This window comes from Mauremys reevesii, linkage group 10 (assembly GCF_016161935.1).
Source record: "Mauremys reevesii isolate NIE-2019 linkage group 10, ASM1616193v1, whole genome shotgun sequence".
Classification (NCBI taxonomy): Eukaryota; Metazoa; Chordata; order Testudines; family Geoemydidae; genus Mauremys; species Mauremys reevesii.
Window position 1 is genome coordinate 52971573 of NC_052632.1, and position 22394 is coordinate 52993966.

At 44.6% G+C, this 22394-nt stretch overlaps 1 protein-coding gene across 1 annotated transcript in view; it reads left to right on the forward strand.

Moving 5' to 3' along the window:
* Positions 1-22394, forward strand: part of LOC120373931 (heat shock protein 75 kDa, mitochondrial-like) — a 70435-nt gene that overhangs the window by 2258 nt on the left and 45783 nt on the right. The window contains exons 2-4 of the mRNA XM_039493005.1: positions 13527-13694; positions 15438-15520; positions 19661-19801. Coding sequence (XP_039348939.1) covers positions 13527-13694; positions 15438-15520; positions 19661-19801 — 392 coding nt within the window. The remainder of the gene's footprint in view (positions 1-13526; positions 13695-15437; positions 15521-19660; positions 19802-22394) is intronic.

Sequence of the window (22394 nt, forward strand, 5' to 3'; positions counted from 1 at the left end):
TAGCTCTGAACTCTGCCTTTTCTGCTGTCCCTGCTGGACTGCTTGCTGCACACACAGAAAAGGTGTCTCAGGACTTTAATTCTGTCACTCAGGGATCATGTATTCGTGAGTATTTGTACTGTGCCTAGTACAATCATAGAAATGTAGGGCTGGAAGGGACCTCAGGAAGACATCTAGTCCAGCTCCCTGTCCTGAGGGAGGACAAGTCCCTAGACCATCCCTGCCAGGTATTTGTCTACTTCTTTTTAAATACCTTCAATGGCTCCACAACCTCCCTAGGTAACCTAGTGCTTATTGATCCTCATCGTTAGACAGTTTTTCCTAATATCCAATCTAAACCTCCCTTGCTATAAACTAAGCTGAGTACTTCTTATCCTACCCTCGGTGGACATGGACAGTAATTGATCACTATCCTCTTCATCACAATCTTTTTGTTACTATTGTGCCCCCCTCAGCCTTCATGTCCAATTCTTTCAACATTTCCTTTAAACCTCTTTGTTTTTGTTGCTGTCCCCTGGACTCCAGTTGGTCCACAACTTTCTTGGAGTGTTCTGTTCAAAATTGGACACAGTGCTCCGGCTGATACCTCACCAGTGTCAAATAGAGTGGAACAATTATTCCCATGTCTTAAGTATGACACTCCCATTAATACATCCCAGAATTACATTTGCCTTATTCTCAACAGCATCACATTGTTGACTCATTCAGTGGGGCCCCAGTTCTGAGTGGGAGCCTTGGATGGCCCTTGCAATACAAATAAAGTTTGTGTGATCTAATTTGAATTAGACGTGTAGAGATCCTTCTTATATATAAAGAGTAAGTGATTTCTCTTCTGTGAACATTTATTCCTCCTTGGGAGGTGTGAGTCCTGGATGACTCTGGGCTGGTTTGGTGCTCTGAAGACAGTGACTCAGCTGGCCCAGTGCTCTGACAGCAGTGCCTCACCCTGGCATCTCTCAGTCCCTGGTTTTGCAAAGTTTGAGCACTGCAGGGGAAGTGTGCTGAGTCCCATGCAGGAGAAGGAGTGGCATTCATTGGCTCCAGAGTCATCTATGTCTCCTCTGTCCGGAGGGCAGTCGCAATGGCATAGGGCATGGGAGGGCAAACTATGGCCTGTGGGCCAGATCTGGCCCATCAGGGCTTTCAGTCAATTGTTACAATATACTTGTTGCTATGTGCTTACATTAGAGAAGGCAATGCTAAAGAAATGCATGTTGCACTGGGAGCAGCAAGTGGTGGGGAAGGTTTGTGGTGGTCCTTAATTCTTGGTAGAGTTCATTCCGTATTTTTGGACCATCTCCCCATAGAAAGTTCTGTCTCCAGCACAGACAAGCTTTACTCTTATTGTAGAAAGTTTGGTTGTGCCAGAGTAGTATAGGTGACAACAATGGTCTTCGTCCTAGGCTTTAGACAATCTTTTAGATACGTTCGCTCCAGGCCATGGAACATTTTGAAGATAAGGGCTGAGACCTTGACTTGATTTGAAATTCTATGGGAAGCCAGTGTAGACAGCGGAGGACAGGTGTGCTGTGCTCGTGTTAGTTTGTGTTGCTGAGGAGATGTGATTAGCTTTTTATTTTTTTTAGCTTTAAAGCCATATGTATGAGGTGTTGGGATATTTGTGTGAATTTGCTGGCATGCACTGCTCTGGAATAGGAGAGAGATCCTCGTTCTGGTCAGCTGAGGGCCTTTATTTGGTAGCTGTCCCTATACAGCAAAGCACTTGAACACATTTTTAACATTGGGCAAGTGTTGTAGCCTAAAGGATTAACCTACTTGCTTGCATATATATCTATCTTTTCTTATAGTTTAAATATTTGGTTTATTGTAATAGATTTATAAAGATTTATTTTAAAGTAAGTTTGCCTGTAATGCAAGGAACCTACAAGCCATATCCTGTATGTTAAGCTAAGGCAAAGTTAGTATATCTATATCTGGGACTTTTCACCCAGATAGCAAAGTTGGCCTATATTGAGACCTTTTACCTAGACAGATAGATGATGGAAGAAGGTAGTTTTTTTTCTTCCAAGTTTGTACCCACAGACTTAAAAGGTACATCACATGGAAAGAATTGAAATAACTAAGAAGAACAAAAATAACGTGTGTGTAGGTACATGTCATCAATACGCACATACATATTAGCCTATGAAGTAAGGGTACCCTAACATTTTTGTGGGTGCGGAATGAAATTTGGGCATAGGAGGAAGGATTTCTGGCACTTGTACCCTATAAAAGAGGTGACCCACCTGGCTAGACTATCTATCCTTCTCTAGCCACGACACTACTAACTATTAGGCTGTATTCGTTCTTTTCAAACTTTAATTCCAAGGGGACTAGGCTAAGCTTGGTTTTCCCGAAGCTTTTGTTCTTAATTTTGTTTATTAGGTTTTAAGTTTAAGTTAGTTAAGTAAACTCTAAGTTAGCTTTGGTAGCTCTTAGCATTAGCTTCTTTTAAGATCTGCATCTCTCACTCAAATATTGAGAAACCTGAACCGCCAGAGGGTCCTGTGTCTCTTACCACCAGGTTATTAAGAAAGGGTGTGAGTATTTTAACCAAAGCTTTGTAGCATATAATACCATATGTACCTTTTGAATAGTAGTAATGCAATTGTAACTTTGCAACTCTGATTATTTTACCGTTTACTGACTATTACATTGATTTTAATAAAAAGTCTTTATGGCTCTATCTGTCTCAGTGTGAGCTTCCTGTCATACCCCCGAGGGTCCTTTGTAAATTCTGTGGAGCCTGATTCAGGACAAGAACTTTTATCTTCTGATCAAACAGATTGGTGAGCCTAAAACCCATACTATCCAAATTAATATTAACACTCTAAATCAGGCAACAGTGTTAAATCACATTAACGTCAATAGACTTGAAGCACATGCTTAATCTTAAGAAAGTGCATAGATGTTTTGCTGAACTGGGGCTTGTTAGAGCAGGCAGGGGCTGTGAAAGTTTACCTCTGCTAATGCACCCCATCTCTGATCTGCAGCATCCCCTGGGATGTGAATTTTGGGTCTTCTAGAGTCATGACAAAGCCCTTGTAAGCTCTTTTGTTTCTCTCAAGGGCTGCTGGTTGTGTTAGTCTCTCTTAACATCTGGTGACAATTACTAGGTTCTATACTTACACCAACAAATGTATTTCACTTTTAACTTGACTCTAGTATACTCAGTTCTCCAGAGTTAAAAGGCTGTAGTAATACATTCTTTCCAGTCAGAAGAACTGGACTCCAAGTTGCTTTACAGTCTGTAGCTATTACCCATTGGTCAGTTACCAGAAACTACACAACCCTAGCTGATTAGGTTACTCTTTGAGAGTGAGGCTGTGTTGTAGCTTTTACAGGTTTGAGCACATTGTCAATGATTAACAAATAGTAATACATAACCATCTGGAAAAGGAAATAGAACAGGGAGGTCATAGTCCCTTCCATATGTCCATGAAATCATTGCACCTAGGCCATTGCACTCTCTGTCTGGGCACTTCGGTTCCAGGTAGATTACAGATTATGGCAGACTGTAGAGTGTTTGGAGAAGAGCAACATAAATGTTCAGGGCCTGAAGGAGCTGACTGAGACATTTAGCTCTTACTGGATATAGCTTGGCTAAGCAGCAAATATGTGAAGAATGTAAATGCCAAGGAGGAAAAGGATTTATTTAGGGTGGTACACAAGAGTAACTGAGGCACACAGTTTAGGAATACAGTGTACTCCTGTATATCCAAAACCCTATTATCTGAACCTCCGCATTATCCAAATCCCTCCCTTGCCTCCCAGCAGGAATCTCATGCTGGGGGACAAGGAAGAGAATCGGATAATGTTGAGGTTCACATAACGGAGCAGGGACACCCCCAACCCCTCCCGGCCCAAACTGTGAGGAGGAGCCGCTGGCTGTGCGGGAGGTCACCCTGCTACTGAATGGCTCCTGTAGGAGCCCTCTGTAGCCCTCCTGTCACAGGAGTGAACCAGTGGGCCTATGACAGCAGAGTTGCAGAGGGCTCCCTGTGCTGCCGCTGGGCTGATGACATCCGATCCCTGCAGGCACTGGGTGGGGCAGAGCAGGGACCCCTGGCCAGGACTGTGATGATGACGAGCATCTGGCCGTGGGCAAGGCCACCCCGTTGCTGAATAGCTCCTGCCTCTTCATTATTCAAACTCCCAATTATCCAAATAAAATCTGTGTCTCCCTTGCTATTCTGATAATTGGGACTATACTGTAATGGGATGGCCAGAACTGGGATACTGGAGAAGTAGAAAACCCACCTGAAAATTTGTAGTAGGAAATGGGATTGGGGGCAAGGTGATAGAATGGATTACCGAATGTTTTTTTCCATGTATAATTCCTGTCAGTTTGTGGAAGAATAAACTAAGCCATTGAAACTTCAGGGCGATCTTATTTAGGTTAGAAAATAACCCAGTTTAACTTGAGCAGGAAGTTGGAGTTACCACTCCTGTGCTTTCTAAAGTGCCACAGGGTTTTTTTAAATAACTAGAGATGGTCAGGATTTGAGTTTCACATCTCATCCAAAATATAGCACTGCCGGCAGGCACCATGCTGTGACAGTGACCACTATGAGGGGAACTTCCAAGGAACTGGCTTTGGTTCTAAAGGCCTTGGAAATTTCCTAGGCGAATACTGACCATGCTTAAGAGATCTGACAAGTTGACAGGGTAAGAGAATCTGAAAGCTCATATACTGTGAGACCAGTTGCTGCTTCCCTTGCTTTCTTACAGCTGCATTGTCAAACCTACGAATGATATCAGAGTTAATGAGAATGTGCTGCTGAGTTTCAAGTGCAGTAAAATGCAAGAAGTAGTGGGTTTTGGCAGCTTCCTCCCTGAATCTCCCTGTATGCTGGGCTCTTAGCAGCATCTGCTCATGTAGCCTGATTTGGGGTGGGTTAGTAGGGACAGTGGAATTTATCCACTTAATTTAGTTTTATTTAATAATTAATTTTCTAATTAATTAGTAATATTAATAATTAATAGATATTAATAATATGGGTATGGCTCGCCAATATGTGTGATCAGAAGATAAAGTTCGTCTTGAATCAGGCTTCACAGAATTTATACAAGGAGATTGGGATATATGACAGGAAATTACACTGAGACAAAATTAGTCAATCAAGACCTTTTATTTAAAATCAATGAAACAAGAAGTAAATGCAAAAATGTTAAAAGCAGTTTGAGATTACAAAGTTACAAAATATCACAGTTCTTTAAGAAAAATACCTATGATAATTAACAGTTTTAAATTCACTAGTGCAGTATCACTAGGGTGTTCACACCTCTGATAGATAGAGGAAGTGATGAAAAATGGTTATGAGTTTTAACCCTCTATAAACTAGATGCTTAGAGGTAAAGCAGAAATTAGAGTCCTTTTATACTTACAAATTTGAAAAGAAATAACACCACGATTTATCAGTAGTTTGACAGCTTTCGTAGGTGTAGGCAGGGTGAGGCGATGGAATATAGAAAGATGGGTGTATCGCCTGCCTAATGGTGGATTGTCACCCTTTTTATAGGGAGAAATCCTTCCTCCTATGCCCAAATTTGTCTTTCCCCCATGGAAATGTTAGGGTACCTATTTTCATAGGCTAACCTTTTATGTGCGTAAGAATGACAGATATATACGCATCTGTGGTTTACGTGTGAAATTTGTGGGCAGAAATCCCCCACTCTTCACCCTATCTAGGTGAAAGGTTAGCAAACATTCAAAAGGTCCCTAGACATTTGTGTAGGTTTGTATTCTATTATTACTTTTCTGAGTAAGGGTCTTAAAGGTTGCTTTCAGCGTCACGCAGGAAATTGGCCAGAGTGTCTGGCCTGGATGTCTATAGGTATCTTGCATTACAGCTTATTGTAAAGATTCTATAATCTATGCAGCCTACACACTTTATCAAAAAGACATTTTATACAGACCAACAGATTACTCCTCAGGGCTACACTCATCATGGTTTCCTTGGAGTTTGTGTGGCTCCTAATCACCAAATGGCTTGATGCTGCTTCTTTGTAGGCTGTCACTGTGGTCTGTGGATTCCCTTTGTGGTATGAGGAAGAGATGTGACACAGGAAACCCTAGTACAGATAAGGCCAATATCAAACTAAAGTCATTAGATTTATTGCACTGCTGAGTGGCTTCAACATTTCTGGGCAGTTCATCTCAAGATGGCTTGTTTGCAGTCATATCTGAGGAGAAAGCTGTGTGTCTGGGATTGGGTAGTTTGGTCTGCATCCCGCTCAAGCACTGTCTGAATGTCATCTTTTAAAAATGTCCCTGAGGCCTGCTGGAAAGAGCCAGGGGTGTTCCCTGTTCTGTGGGGTAGGAAATGAGCACAGTGATTTAGGCTTCATCTACACTAGAATATTAGGTCAGCATAACTATGTTGCTCAGGCAAGTGAAAAATCCACCCCCCCTGAGCAGCGTAGTTAAGCTTCCCTAAGTCCCCATGTAGACCATGTTCTTCAATTGACCTAGCTACCACCTCAAGGATGTGGATTACCTATGCTGACAGGAGAACCCTTCCAGTCAGTGTGGGTAGTGTCCACACTGGAGTGCTGCAGTGTTACCACTGTGCCGCTGTAGTATTTTAAGTATACACAAGCTTATAGGCTGAATTAAAACGATGCAAGAGAGACGACTGCCCTGCTTAGAAAGGCTGTCACCTCTTCTCTTCATCCACACCAGGCTCGGCTGCAATCTTGTCAGATCTGGTCAGTTAAGCAGGTTGAGGCCTGCACAGTACTTGAATGGGAGACTTCTCAGGATTGCTTTAGAGCAGTGCTTTTCAAACTGGGGTATGTGTCCCCTAAGAGTATGTGAGCTCTTGTCAGGGAGTATTCAAGAAAAATCCTGTAATGGCGGACAATACACTTTATTTAGTAAGACTTGGCAATCTAATCATAGGTATATTATGAGCCTATCTCAGAAGGGGATACATAGTAGACTACGTTATATGGAAAGGGTACACAGCCTAAAAAGTTTGAAAACCACTGCTTTAGGGCTTGTCTACACTTAAAATGTTACAGCAGCACAGCTGCGGAGCTGTAGTACTTCTGTGTAGATGCTTCCTATGCTGACTGGAAGGGTTCTTCTTTTAGCCTAGATAATCCACCTCCTTGAGAGGTAGTAGCTAAATTGAGAGAAGAATTCTTCCATTGACCAAGTGCTGTCTACATGGGACTTTTGTCAGCTTAACAGAGTTGCTTGGGGCGGGGCGGGGCGGGGCGGGGGGGGGATTTTTCCCCAAGTAATTAAACCAACCTAATTTTCAAATGTAGACCAGCCCTTAGTGTTGGCAATTAAGTAGGTGGCACTTTTCTCTCTGAGTCCATACTGAACTATGTCTCAGCATGGCAGGAGACCCTGTCCTATTGGAGACCCCTTTCTTCGGATGAGATGCAAACGGATTTCTTGAGTACTCATCAGGAAAGATCCTGTGGGACTTTTTTTTTTTTTAAAGGGTCTCGGGGGGTAGCCTTAAACTCCCTTCATTTTCAGTTGTACACTGTATCACTCTTTATTTCCTGTCCTGACCTTCTGGATAGTGTTGCTGTGCACTGCTAAACAGCTGCCATGTTTTACTTCCATGGAGGCTGCACTTCAGAAGTGGGGGAAGTGACTGTTTTGAGTTTGTAAATTGCTGTGGGCTCCTGCACAGTTTGGGATGAAAGATGCTGTGTGAGGGTACGTCTACACTACGGGATTATTCCGAATTTGCATAAACCGGTTTTGTAAAACAGATTTTATAAAATCGGGTGGCGCGCCATACTAATACTAACATCGGTGTGTGTGTCCATGGTCCGGTCCAGCGCTAGCGTGGCGTTTGCTCTGGTTGTGGGTAGCTATATATTCTCCTACCATAGTTCCTCCCCCCCCGCCCCCGCCCCCTTCTGGTTGAGATCCCAGTGCCAGTGATGGGGGAAAAAAATCATTGTCGGGTGGTGGTTGGGTAAATGTCACCAGTCACTCCTCTGGTCTGGGAAAGCAATGGCAGACAATTCATTTTTTTCTTTTTCCCTGCCTGGGCATGGGCAGATGCCATAGCATGGCAATCATGGAGCTTGTTTTGCCGTGTGTGACTCTGTCCGTATGTGTACTAGATGCAGCCACAGCAGCAGAGCAGCAGCGCACAGATGCTTTGCTTTGCTTTTTTGCAGCATGCAGTTAGCATTGCCATATCCATCCATGCCCCATCCAAACATATTTCCAGATGATGATGGCTACCAGATCTTTACTACCATTTGCTAGTGCCCATTTTGCCCCTAGAGCTGCTAAAGCCCAGCCAGCTCAAAGCCATATTGCATGCACTTGCCATATTCGTTTTTTTGCATTAATTGCTGTTTAGCCTGGCCCTCAGCCAGGGGCTAGCAAAAGTGGGAAGAAAAAAAAGAAAAATCCCTCCTTCCTCAATCCTAATAGAATCAAGTAAAAAAATGAATCAGTGCCTTAATGAAGCAGAGAACCACCAGAGAATAGAACCAGAGAGAAGAACTGCTCTGTGCAGCTAGAAAGACAGATTAGCCAGATATCATGTGCAGTTATCTGCTGTAACCACCCTGTGTTGTCCTTTCCCCAGCCCCCCCTTTTCCTTGGCTCCATTGTCATTGTTTGTGTGATGTGTGACTTAAATGAATAAAATAAGAATACATGTGTAATGAGACACATGAAGAAATGAAAGGAGAGGAAGCTGCTAGGCAGCCTCCAGCTGAGGAGACAGTCCAGCCAGTGAGAGGCAGTGCCAGCATCCCAGGGAGGGCCAGGGGCAACTTTACACTTTCTTCACATCAAGGTTTTGGGAGGGGCTGGAGGGGCGCATGAGCTGCTATGATGCCCATGCTGATGGGTGAGGATGGTTACATTGCACATCCACCAGCTGATGACCCAGAAGGCCAATATGATGATGACGGCCAGTCAGCTGATTGTACCAGTGCCTGATGATGAGGATGATGATGGATGGATTTCAGCAGATGATGAGCTGATGATGATGGATGATTGGGATTTCATCACTGATGATGATGTCAGCTTTGATGATTCATCGCCAGATGTTGCTGCAGGAGCAGTGCAGTTGGTGCTATCAGTGCAATCAGTCGTCTATCTGCAGCATTCAGTAGTCAGAGCAAGAGTCTTTAGAGGTGGGGGGTGGTTGGAGGGGGGGGTGGAGGGGTGGGGGGGGGCCCTGAGGTGTGGAGTAGATTGCTAGATGTGTTTGACCCTAGTGACACTGTGTTGTAAAGAAGAATCTGCATAATTTGTGGAAGCTGCAAATGTGGATTTCCATGAGTCCTTATCCGCATGAGCTTTCGTCCCCCCTTTTTTGTTTTGCCATTTTTGGCGCTTGTCTTTCTGTGTCGCTTTGGTGTCTGGTCAGTGCTGAGTCTGTGCTGGAAGTTTCTGTGGATTTTTTCTGTCTGAATTTTCATCTTCTCTTTACAGGATTTGATGCGATTTGCTGCCTGCGGTTTGCCTTTCCGCATTCGCATGGATCCATGCGCTTTTTTCGTTGATCGACTGGAGCTCCACGCGCCGCGCGGATCGGAGTTCCACTGGTTCAGGAAATATTCAAAAGTTCGCTGGTTCAGGTCAACCTGACCACTGCATCCTTTTCTGCAGTCACGTCCAGACTAGTCACTGGTGCACTGTTATGTGCTGAGCATGCCAATACACTAACTACAGCGCCCGATCTAACTACATATTAACTCAGATAACTGGAATACTCGTTACTCGGAATAGGGTAAAGGAGTACAGAAATCGGTTTCCTAAAGATTAAAAGGAGCGGTTAGTGCCTCCTACTGTAGTTAGTAAAATCGATAAACCGCCGCCTAGTGTGTGTGGATTGTGTGAGAGATTTTGTTTGTTTCAGTTTTGGGTTTATGAGCCCAGACATTCCCTTTGGTGTATTCCACATCTGAGTGGAGAGCCTATGCACGTGGGATCATAGGGGAAGGCGACTTGGAAGTCAGTGAAAAATACCGGTTTGAAAGTGATGCATCTGTTTCCCCTTCAGATGTAGTGGAAGCGGGGTAGTGGTGACACCCCTTAGAGGCTTCCTCACCACCCAAAAGCCCCATCCCTAATACATCATGATCTGATATGGCACATCTTGGGGCTGATCTCCAAAACTAGACAAGGCATGTGAGTTAATTCCACTTTGTCTCTGGGTGTTAGGAGCTTTGCTTCCCAAGCTGTTTTTGTGTGTGTGGCTTTTCCTTGCTATTTCAGAAAGCGCTTTCTCACTTACTCTGCATATATATGCATTTATATAAATGGCCATGGTTCTGTGTCTTGAAATTGCCAGGAGTCTCTCCTCTGCTGGCCAAGTAGGGCGTTCACAGGAGGCAAATAATCTGAAAAAGCTGCAGCTTGAATTTAACAATTTTCATCTTTGGCTGACACAATGCCAGTTATTAATTAATGCTATTAAGACCAAATGTTATACAGAGCCAAACATAATCTTGGAACTGATTGATTATTTATTCATTGTGCTTTGGAGAGACAGAGGCAGAAGATGTGACTAGGCCAAGAATTATAAATATTTGGGTTTTCCAGAGAGATCCATTACTGGTGGGGAGGGTGGTCAGCATTCTGTTTGTGTATATTGGGTGAATAGACTCTCAGGACTTGCTGTTTGTAAACCTGATGACAGAGGCTGACTTGAGAATGGGAGGAAAATGCCAATGGATTGTTTTTCCTTTTGGGTCACTGGAGGCAGTGACTGGGCAAAGCTCCTCTCATATCCCCAGATTCCTGAGTGTGGTGTATTTGCAGATTTTTCTTTTTGTTCTGCACCACAGGGTTAAAGTGTCAGATTGTAAAGCCCAGGCTGGCTCAGGCATTGCCCGTGTCCGACCTGACCCTTCTCTTGTGAAAACACCCCTCTGCAGCGCTGCAAAATGGGCGCGCGCCGCTGCCGTAAATCAAAGCCCCAGCCAGCGCCGCCCAGCGCTGTCCCATTCCCTTCCGGGAGCTGAGGAGAGACAGCTGGGAGAGTTTTCCTTTCTCCGCGCGCTGGCGCTGACGCTGCTGCGGTTTAAGTGTAGCCATAGCCTTAGTGTAATGCTGTTTCATTCTCCAGTTCTTAGATCCTCATTCATGTGGGCTTTTTCTTCATTTTCTTGGATCAGTCCAACAAATGCATTGGAATGAAGGCTACAGACCTTTGCTTGAACAATAAGGCAGAACTGTGTGATACAGCAAAACAGTTAGAGGTGTCGGAGGCATTCAAGTGCATGAGAGCTATTCACAGGCTCTTTAAGTACAGAACTATCGAGAAATAATTGGGGGTTCTGGCTGGAAAAGTGGATCATGACTTGGAACTGTTTTTGAATGGCAGACATGGTAAGGGACTATTTGGGGTTGATAACCTGCTCAGCCTAGGGACTGAGGGGTAAAGGGTGGTAAGTTGTATCAGGTACTATGAGGAGGTAAAAGCAGCAGCCTGGAAAGGGTTAAGAGATCTCTGCCTATCACATGGCTGGAAGAGGAAGCTGGATCCAGAGGAATACCAGGGGAGGGGTGTGTGGTGGCCACACACATGCACTGGCTGGTAGAGGCAGCAAGGTTCTTGGGATTCTAATCAGCATTTTTGGTTGGATAGTTTTATTTTGTTTGTACCGGCTGTTGTAAACAATAAATAATGAATGGGGCCCAGAGGTAAAGGCCTTTATAACAGACTTGGGCTTGGAGTTTGCTTCCCTTCCTCGGCTGACGAAACAGCCTATGGGGGTGGGGGGGGGAATTTGTTTGTAAAAGCCCAGTATTGCTTGCTGCTGCCTGCTCCTGGCTTTTGTGGCTTGACCAGTTTCTCTCCCTCTCCCCACCTGGCCCCAAGGAGGCTCTGCCCCTCGCAATGTGGGGCAAGCTGCAGCTTAATGCTGGGCTAGAGTGGCGAAGGGTGGAAAACCACCCATCCACTTGCCAGAGCATTCCTGTTCCATTTTGTGTATCCATTGTCATGGAGGAGATGAACTAATATACCCTCCTCTGCCTGATGATTTCCCCTCAGCAACAGGCTCAGGACCACTCAATCCTGGCAAATGGAATGCAGCAGAGTTTGCTGCTCATTAGGTGTAAAATACACAGTGGAAACCTGGAGGAAGTAAAGTCTGGGAATTGCTTCTTTGTTGGATGGGCCTGTTGGATCTCAAGCTCTCTGAAAAGGGCTTTTTGAGGTTCTTGTACAGCATCATTTTCCAGTAGAACTGGCATAACCCAGTCCATCTGAAACCAGCTTCAAAATGTGGTTATGTGGCTTCATGCACGTTCACCCCCCTCTGAATATATTTGTGTTGCCTTCTAGATTGGAACATCATTCTAGCACCATTTCCTTTTATCTTCACAACATAGACAATCTCACTGAGTACTAATATAAGACAGTGCTTTGTATCTGCTCAGTGCTGCAAATGTTGGTTAGTAACCAGTTTGTCTTTGTTTCATTCTCAGCCAAACAGAAGAGGGTCTTCTATGATCCACTTAGTTAAGTCAGACGGTACAAGAATATGACAAAGCTGGCAATTCCTATGTTCCTAGTGGAATTAGCTGTCTTTTATAGCTTTCCGGGTTGTGACTCTTGCTTCTGATAGGACCCTGAGAGGCAGCATGTGCTGTTTACTCCTAAAACTGGCTCTGCCTGGGGGCATGATTGTGGCATTCTGACCAGTAGCTACACCAGGGGTCGGCAACCTTTCAGAAGCGGTGGGCTGAGTCTTCATTTATTCACTCTAACTTAAGGTTTCGTGTGCCAGTAATACATTTAAATGTTTTTAGAAGGTCTCTTTCTATAAGTCTATAATATATAACTAAACTATTGTATGTAAAATAAATAAGGTTTTAAAAATGTTTAAGAAGCTTAATTTAAAATTAAATTAAAATGCAGAGCCCCCCGGACCGGTGGCCAGGACCCGAGCAGTGTGAGTGTCACTGAAAATCAGCTCACATGTCGCCTTTGGCACGCGTGCCATAGGTTCCCCTCCGCTGAGCTACACTCTGCCAAAGGAAGCATCTTTGAGAGCTTAGGGTTGAATGTTTACTGCCAGTGTCATAAACCACCGGGTATAAGGGTCAAATTGGAGTAGAATTCTATAGGGAGGTGCTCAAAAGGGACGTAACCAGCAGTAATGAAATGTAACCGAGCAAAGGAAAACAGGTTTGGTAGTAGAAAAACTTTCTGTCAGTAAAATATATGGATATCTTTACACTGCCAAAAAAAACCAAAAAAAAAAAACCCATAGCAACAAGTCTCAGAGCCTGGGTCAATTTACTTGGGCTCCCACTATGGGGCTAAAAATAGCAATGCGACATTTGGACTCAGCTCTGAGACCTCCCCCTCTTGCTGGGTCTCAGATCCCAGGCTCCGGCCAGAGCCCAATCACACAGGGATTGAAAACTCGACTGGACAATGCATAGGACAATGTACCTTAGGGAGCAATCCTGCATTAGCCCTTGGGAAAGGAAATTGTGACCTTGATAGAATTTTCCCATCTCTAATATGTGTGATTTAGACGAAAACCGCTTGAATTACATCTTCTAGGAAGAGGAACCGCATGTCTTCAGAGAGCAGCCTTCCATTTCCCAGTCCCGCGGCAAAACTTAGCTGCCTTCAGTGTTCTCGCTGGGCAGAAGTACAGTACCCAGGCAGCTGAGAACAAGGAAGAGGAGCCCCTGCACACCATCATCAGCAATACAGAGAATGTGAAAGGTGAGCAGAGGCCGGGGAGATCACAGGAAGGAAGTCTCTTGGGGTGCCTTGAAAACCCAACCTTGGCAAAATAATACCTAACTGGGAGGGCAGGAGTGTGGGTACCTTCCCCACCTTTGGAGGGGGAGAGGTGCAGGTGTTCGTCATCCCATCAGTTAGAATGTCTTTTGGGATGGACTTTCAAGACTTGTGGAAGGAAGTTGTCATTGATGCTTCAATAACAGTAAATTCTTGGAGTCTCATAGTCAAGGACTTCCAGGTATCCTAGCAAAAATAAAATCACCAGAATGAACAGAACAAGGCAAACATCCCTCTAGCAAAGTAGTAAATATAGAGTGAAAAATAAAACAGGAGGAACAGGTTCACCCCTGTACCCTCTCAATATCTCTCAGGAAGCATGAACCTGTTGAGAAATAAAATTACTTAAGAGTGAGAGACACACCTCTCCAGTTGCAGCCTGGCAGAAGCCTGCAGTGTTGTCTGGTAGATGTAACTTTTGTGTGTGTCGGTAGGGGGTTCCAAAGGACCTGCCTCTTGCCTGCAATTACATTTATTGTTACATAAATGAACTGTGTCTGCCCGGCTCATTACTTTTGATGATGGAGATCTCTGATTAAAATCATGCTGTCATCCCTTTAGTTAGAACTAATTGCTTTGCCTACCTCCAAGCAGAGCTGCTTTAAAACAAACTCATGTGAGTTATCTTAACACAGAAATAGCATCTTAAACTCAATATTCCAAGGCCTTTTCCATACACCTTGTAATTTTGAAGATCCAGGGCTATGAGGCCCTTAAATGAACTTGGTCCCCCTGCACCCATTGCTTGTCTACTGCCCCTTGCACCCATCATATTACCCTCTGGGGTCAGAGAATCTGGGGTTTTGTCCGCAAGCAGCTGCACACATGTGACAGGTCATGGGTAACTTTGACTGTGCTCCTTAGAGTCTTAAGTTTAGCATAGGAAATGACAAAGATCGGGCCTTTTAAAAAGAGCGTGAAAGAGAGCCTCTTGAGAGAAGCATTTTGTAAAGTGTTGTTCTCTTTGAGATGCTGTTGTCATTCAATAGGATTAAGCATGTTAATTAGCGGGGTGTGTGCAGTGTCGAGGGTGCTTCAGCAGAGAGGTGCCAGATTAACACAATGGTTTCTTCTGTTTTACTCAGAGTATGCTTTTTATGTTGGGAGCTTAGAGTGCTTGTTGAAGCTCCATGAGTGCGGTGTTTGCAGATAGCTCCTTCACATGTAGGAGCTCCCTTTCCCCACCAGCCTCTTTTGGAACAACAGTGAGGGCTCACATCTGGCAGTGTGTGGTGCTCTAACAGTGAGACGGTGGAGGATTGGCTATGAAGCAGGGGAGGGCATTTTTAGAGATGAAGATTTGGGGATTGGATGGCTCCATGGATCGGGAATGGAGTGTAATTTTTCACCTCTGATCACTGGTTCAGCTTGAGCCCAGACATGTAGTGACCTAAACTCACATAATATATCGTCTAATGGCCGTTCTGCAGTCTGTGTGTTGTCTCAGCTGACAGGGTGCCCACATGGTAAAAACCATTCTCACATTTGGAAATAATAGCGCTTTTGTTGGCAGTCTCTGTGGAGGCCATAGATGCCCATATCCCCTGCCACTCCTAGCCAGGGCCCTGAGAGGCTGAGGCACATTGGTGAAGCTGTGTGTGCTTTTCCAGTATGAGAGAACTGTGTGAAATGCCCTTGGGTGTGCGTGTGTGTGATTAATTCTAGGAGAAGCTTCCAAACATGAGTTCCAGGCAGAGACGAAGAAGCTGTTGGACATTGTTGCACGTTCCTTGTACTCGGAGAAGGAGGTAGGTCACCTACTAATCATACCGATGCTGGTGAAGTTTCTGTTGGCAAAGCCATGTATATATAAGTCTGTGGCAAAGCCAGACACTGTCCTTGCCATGGGAATGCCTGCTTGACTTTCCAGTAGACCTCGGGCTGGTCATGCTCCAAGCTTCCACTGAAACCTTTAGAGTATGTTTTTAATTTCATGTGTAAATACATCCAGATGACTCAGTGGGCCTGTTCTGGCTCTGGCAATTGGCTGTGTTTTAGCATCAAGCTTAAACAAACCAGCCCCCACACCACTAAATGGAGAAATACAGTCGGCTCTGTGCTGCACTGCATGTAGAGTTTCAGCACGATGGAGCTAACGGAGTCAAGACAGTGCTGTGCTAACATGCTGCCTCATAGGAACTAATCCCCTTCCTTTTACTGGCCATTTTTCTCCCTTAGCTTTTTAGTGCAGCATTTTAAATGCAGGGATTGATGGAAGGCTGCCCTGTCCTCGCTGGCAGATGTATGTCTTTGTGCCCTGGCGAGAATGGGGTGTGCTCCAGATTTTTGACTAAGGCTTTGCCTATACACACCATCCAGCCATGCTTGGGAAAGGAAGTTTCACTCTGGGACTTCTGGCTCCATTGGAAAGGATGCACTCTGGGGTTCTGGCATCAGTATCACTCAAAACTGCAGAGGAGCGTGTGGATCGGACACAGACTTCTCTTAGGGGAGAGTCTGATGATAGAGAATCTCCAGGTTATAGTCAGGAGCAGAGGAATGAGAAGTATAATGTAAGGGCCGGATCAGATGATAAACAGTCACATAAAAAAGAATATGGCACATCAGATAAAGGCAGGCTAATAAACAGGGACAAGTTTTTAAAGTGCTTGTACACAAATGCCAGAAGTCTAAATAATAAGATGGGTGAACTAGAGTGCCTTGTGATAAAGGAAGATATAGATATAATAGGCATCACAGAAACCTGGTGGACTGAGAGCAATCAATGGGACACAATCATTCCGGGGTACAAAATATATCAGAAGGACAGAACAGGCCGTGCAGGGGGAGGAGTGGCACTATATGTTAAAGAAAATGTAGATTCAAATGAAGTAAAAATCTTAAGCGAATCCACAGATTCCATAGAGTCTCTATGGATAGAAATTTCATGCTCTAGTAAAAATATAACAGTAGGGATCTATTATCGACCACCTGACCAGGACAGTAATAGTGATGATGAAATGCTAAGGGAAATTAGAGAGGCTATCAAAATTAAGAACCCAATAATAGTGGGGGATTTCAATTATCCCCATATTGACTGGGAACATTTCACTTCAGGACAAAATGCAGAGATAAAATTTCTCGATACTTTAAATGACTGCTTCATGGAGCAGCTGGTACGGGAACCCACAAGGGGAGAGGCGACTCTAGATTTAATCCTGAGTGGAGCGCAGGAGCTGGTCCAAGAGGTAACTATAGCAGGACTGCTTGGAAATAGTGACCATAATACAATAGCATTCAACATCCCTGTGGTGGGAAGAACATCTCAACTGCCCAACACTGTGGCCTTTAATTTCAAAAAGGGGGAACTATACAAAAATGAGGGGGTTAGACAAAAGTTAAAAGGTACAGTGACTAAAGTGAAATCCCTGCAAGTTGCGTGGGCCCTTTTTAAAGACACCATAATAGAGGCCCAACTTCAATGTATACCCCAAATTAAGAAAAACAGTAAAAGAACTAAAAAAGAGCCACTGTGGCTTAACAACCATGTAAAAGAAGCAGTGAGAGATAAAAATACTTCCTTTAAAAAGTGGAAGTCAGATCCTAGTGAGGCAAATAGAAAGGAGCACAAACACTGCCAACTTAAATGCAAGAGTGTAATAAGAAAAGCCAAAGAGGAGTTTGAAGAACGGCTAGCCAAAAACTCCAAAGGTAATAACAAAATGTTTTTTAAGTACATCAGAAGCAGGAAGCCTGCTAAACAACCAGTGGGGCCCCTTGATGATCAAAATTCAAAAGGAGCGCTTAAAGACGATAAAGTCATTGTGGAGAAACTAAATGGATTCTTTGCTTCAGTCTTCACGGCTGAGGATGTTAGGGAGATTCCCAAACCTGAGCTGGCTTTTGTAGGTGACAAATCTGAGGAACTGTCACAGATTGAAGTGTCACTAGAGGAGGTTTTGGAATTAATTGATAAACTCAACATTAACAAGTCACCGGGACCAGATGGCATTCACCCAAGAGTTCTGAAAGAACTCAAATGTGAAGTTGCGGAACTATTAACTAAGGTTTGTAACCTGTCCTTTAAATCGGCTTCAGTACCCAATGACTGGAAGTTAGCTAATGTAACGCCAATATTTAAAAAGGGCTCTGGGGTGATCCCGGCAATTACAGACCGGTAAGTCTAACGTTGGTACCGGGCAAATTAGTTGAAACAATAGTAAAGAATAAAATTGTCAGACACATAGAAAAACATAAACTCTTGAGCAATAGTCAACATGGTTTCTGTAAAGGGAAATCGTGTCTTACTAATCTATTAGAGTTCTTTGAAGGGGTCAACAAACATGTGGACAAGGGGGATCCGGTGGACATAGTGTACTTAGATTTCCAGAAAGCCTTTGACAAAGGTCCCTCACCAAAGGCTCTTACATAAATTAAGCTGTCATGGGATAAAAGGAAAGGTCCTTTCATGGATTGAGAACTGGTTAAAGGACAGGGAACAAAGGGTAGGAATTAATGGTAAATTCTCAGAATGGAGAGAGGTAACTAGTGGTGTTCCCCAAGGGTCAGTCCTAGGACCAATCCTATTCAATTTATTCATAAATGATCTGGAGAAAGGGGTAAACAGTGAGGTGGCAAAGTTTGCAGATGATACTAAACTACTCAAGATAGTTAAGACCAAAGCAGATTGTGAAGAACTTCAAAAAGATCTCACAAAACTAAGTGATTGGGCAACAAAATGGCAAATGAAATTTAATGTGGATAAATGTAAAGTAATGCACATTGGAAAAAATAACCCAACTATACATACAACATGATGGGGGCTAATTTAACTACAACGAGTCAGGAAAAGATCTTGGAGTTATTGTGGATAGTTCTCTGAAGATGTCCACGCAGTGTGCAGAGGCGGTCAAAAAAGCAAACAGGATGTTAGGAATCATTAAAAAGGGGATAGAGAATAAGACTGAGAATATATTATTGCCCTTATATAAATCCATGGTACACCCACATCTCGAATACTGTGTACAGATGTGGTCTCCTCACCTCAAAAAAGATATTCTAGCACTAGAAAAGGTTCAGAAAAGAGCAACTAAAATGATTAGGGGTTTAGAGAGGGTCCCATATGAGGAAAGATTAAAGAGGCTAGGACTCTTCAGTTTGGAAAAGAGGAGACTAAGGGGGGACATGATAGAGGTATATAAAATCATGAGTGATGTTGAGAAAGTGGATAAGGAAAAGTTATTTACTTATTCCCATAATACAAGAACTAGGGGTCACCAAATGAAATTAATAGGCAGCAGGTTTAAAACAAATAAAAGGAAGTTCTTCTTCACGCAGCGCACAGTCAACTTGTGGAACTCCTTACCTGAGGAGGTTGTGAAGGCTAGGACTATAACAATGTTTAAAAGGGGACTGGATAAATTCATGGTGGCTAAGTCCATAAATGGCTATTAGCCAGGATGGGTAAGAATGGTGTCCCTAGCCTCTGTTCGTCAGAGGATGGAGATGGATGGCAGGAGAGAGATCACTTGATCATTGCCTATTAGGTTCACTCCCTCAGGGGCACCTGGCATTGGCCACTGTCGGTAGACAGATACTGGGCTAGATCTTTGGTCTGACCCGGTACGGCCATTCTTATGTTCTTATGTTCTTATGTTAAAAGTGCCAAAAACCCACATGTTCTTTCCATAGGAGCCAACGGTGCCAGCATAAAGAATGCTGTCGTCAAACCCCTCCTCTTCTGGTACCCCGTTTAGGGGCTATGACATGGCCACACCTAGAGTGTTGCAGTCTGTGTGTCTGTGTCTCCTGACAAGTCCCTCTGTTGGGATAAAAACCTGCATACGAGCCAGCAGCGTGCCCTGAGCACTGTGAGGGTGCCATGCAGCTGGCTGGGAGCAGTGCTGGCTAGACAGAGGCTGCAGTACATAACAATGTTCCTTCCCCAGGTGTTTATCCGGGAGCTGATCTCCAATGGCAGCGATGCGCTGGAAAAGCTGCGTCATAAGCTGATGTCTGAAGGGAAGGTCTTACCCGAGATGGAGATTCACCTGCAGACAGACAGCAAGAAGGGAACCATCACCATCCAGGTATCTCCCTTTGCTGGCACGAGGAATAGGAAGTCACTTTGCTGCACGGCTTGTCCTAGCTGAAATCCAGTAGAAGCTGAGCTGGAATGTAGCCCCCCATCAGTCTCCACAGCCTCCCTGTGCCCCTGGCCCGTCACAGCTGGGTGTCTGCAAGGCTGGTCAGTGCTCGACAGTGATGCTAGATTGTGTCTGTAACCCCAAGCTTTGATGAAAGGCCAGCAAGTTTGTGCCCCCACCCCCAACCCATACCATGCCCATGTGAGGAGGTTCCCTGCTCCAGCCCTTTCCTGGAAACAATCTGTAGCTTCTCCCATAGTGCCTGTTACCGTGTTGGGACTAAAGCATTTTCCATGTTCTGTGCGTGTATCCCCACTAAAAAGCAGCCACCCGCATGGGAGGAGGACAGCCAGGTGCACAGCATGCTGCCGTACAGTCTGTGCATGCCCTGGCTTTCTTCACCGAGACCCTGCCCTTCTCTAGATCTGAGACCTCGTGCTGACAGCAGGCAGAGCTCCCCTCCTAACTAGCTCTGCAGGAGGTGCTGGTGCGGTGAGGGCAACCCTTCCCTGGTTTGTTGTGCCCCTCTCCCAGTCACACCTGCTCTGTCAGGATGAGAGAGTCCCCTAACTCTGGTCCCTGGTATTGAGCTATAAAATATTTCATCATAAAGCTGCACTTCAGGGATGATTAAAACTCTCTGACAGGCAGATCTCTGATGCCTTGTCTTTCAAATGCTCTTGCTTCCTGCTGCCTGAGTCGAGGTTGAAGTTTGAGGGGTTTCTACTGCTGGCAGGGGGTTGTGGAATTTACTCAGTGTCCGAATTTATGTGACATTTCTTTCTTATACAGCATGCTCCAGAGGAAAGGGGGTGCATCTCTGGCCTCGTCTCTCTTGTGGCAGGGGGTGAACACGCTGTTCCTCCTGCAGAGGCAGAGAAAGGATGACAGAGATGCTTTCACTTTTCCTAGGAGCAAAGGAAAGGCAGTTTTTAGGGTAGGGTGAACACTCCCAAGCTGTGGCCCGCAGAGCACTAGCTAGTCACGTGGAGCTCGCTCTTCTCCCTGTTTCTAGTTGCTTCTGTTGTTGGCTGGACTCTTCCTTATAAAATAACAACAACTTGGAATGAGCTTAGGTGCCTATACTGGGGTCACTGCTATATAAGCAGAGGTGGAGAGGAAGCAGGAGCTTTCCTCATGGGCCAGAGTGACCAGTGAGACTAGAGCTTTGAGCCACCAGCAGGCCCTAGAGGAGTGCCAAGGGGACCAGGGAATGGGGTAGCTGGGCAGCACGTTGAGGGCAGAAGGAGGACAAGGGACGGGAATGTCTAGGGAGAGGGGAGCAGAATGGAGGGGACAGGGAGATGTGAAGTCCAAAGGACACAGCGTAAGTAATCTTTGTCACAAAGGACAAAGCACTTATGTCTTCGGAGACTGTTAAAATATACTAGATACTTTCACTTTTCCACGTAAGGGCCTGCTTTAGTTGCATAGGGATGATAAATGATCATGAGTGGGGAGACGGGGGCTGGGCAATACAGTGTGTGTTGTGTTCCACAGTAGGGATTGTTTCAGAATCCTTGGGTTAGTGAATTGTGTTTGTTACTTTCTGAGTTTCACAGTGCTGTTATAGTTCCTTGGCCATTGTCTAAGCAAGTGATTTCTCCATTAGAGACCTAGACACAGCTGTAATCCCAGCACTGGGATGCAGTTCCTGTCTAGCCCATATCTGCTCTTCCTGGGATTTGCAGGGCATGCCCTGGGTTTTGGACATGGCATTGGGTTCCCCACCCCAGAGCCCGCACCCCCAGCTGGAGCCCTGACCCCCTCCTGCACCCCAACCCCAAATTTCATGAGCATTCATGGCCTGTCATACAATTTCCATACCCAGATGTGGCCCTTGGGCCAAAAAGTTTGCCTACCCCCTAGTTAGACCCTGAGCATGTGGGAAAGACGCACCAAGATACCTGGGAAAGAATTATCTCTAGTAACTCAGAGCCCTCCCCATCTACAGTCCCGTCTCTGCAGTTTCGTATTTGAGTTCCTTCAGAACTCTTGGGTGATACCATCTGGTCCTGATGACATATTACTGTTTAATTTATCAGTTTGTTCCAAAACCTCCTCTAATGACACCTCAATCTGAGACAGTACTTCAGATTTGTCACCTAAAAAAAATTACTTAGGTGGCAGAATTTCCTCACATTCTCTGCAGTGAGGACCAATGCAGAGAATTCATTTAGCTTCTCTGTAACAGCCTTTTCTTCTTTGAGTGCTCCTTTAGCACCTTGGTTGTCCAGTGGCCCCACTGATTGTTTAGCAGGCTTTCTGCTTCTAATGTACTTACAACAAAAATTGCTGTTAGTTTTTGTGTCTTTTGATATTGCTCTTCAAAGTCTTTTTAGGCCTACCTGATTATACTTTTACACTTGCCAGAGTTTATGCTCCTTTCTATTTTCCTCAGTAGGATTTGACCTCCACTTTTTAGAAAATGCCTTTTTGTCTCTAACCGCCTCTTTTACTCTGTTGTTTAGCCATGGTGGCATTTTTTGACCCTCTTACTACTTTTGTATATGTGAGGTATACATATAATTTTAGA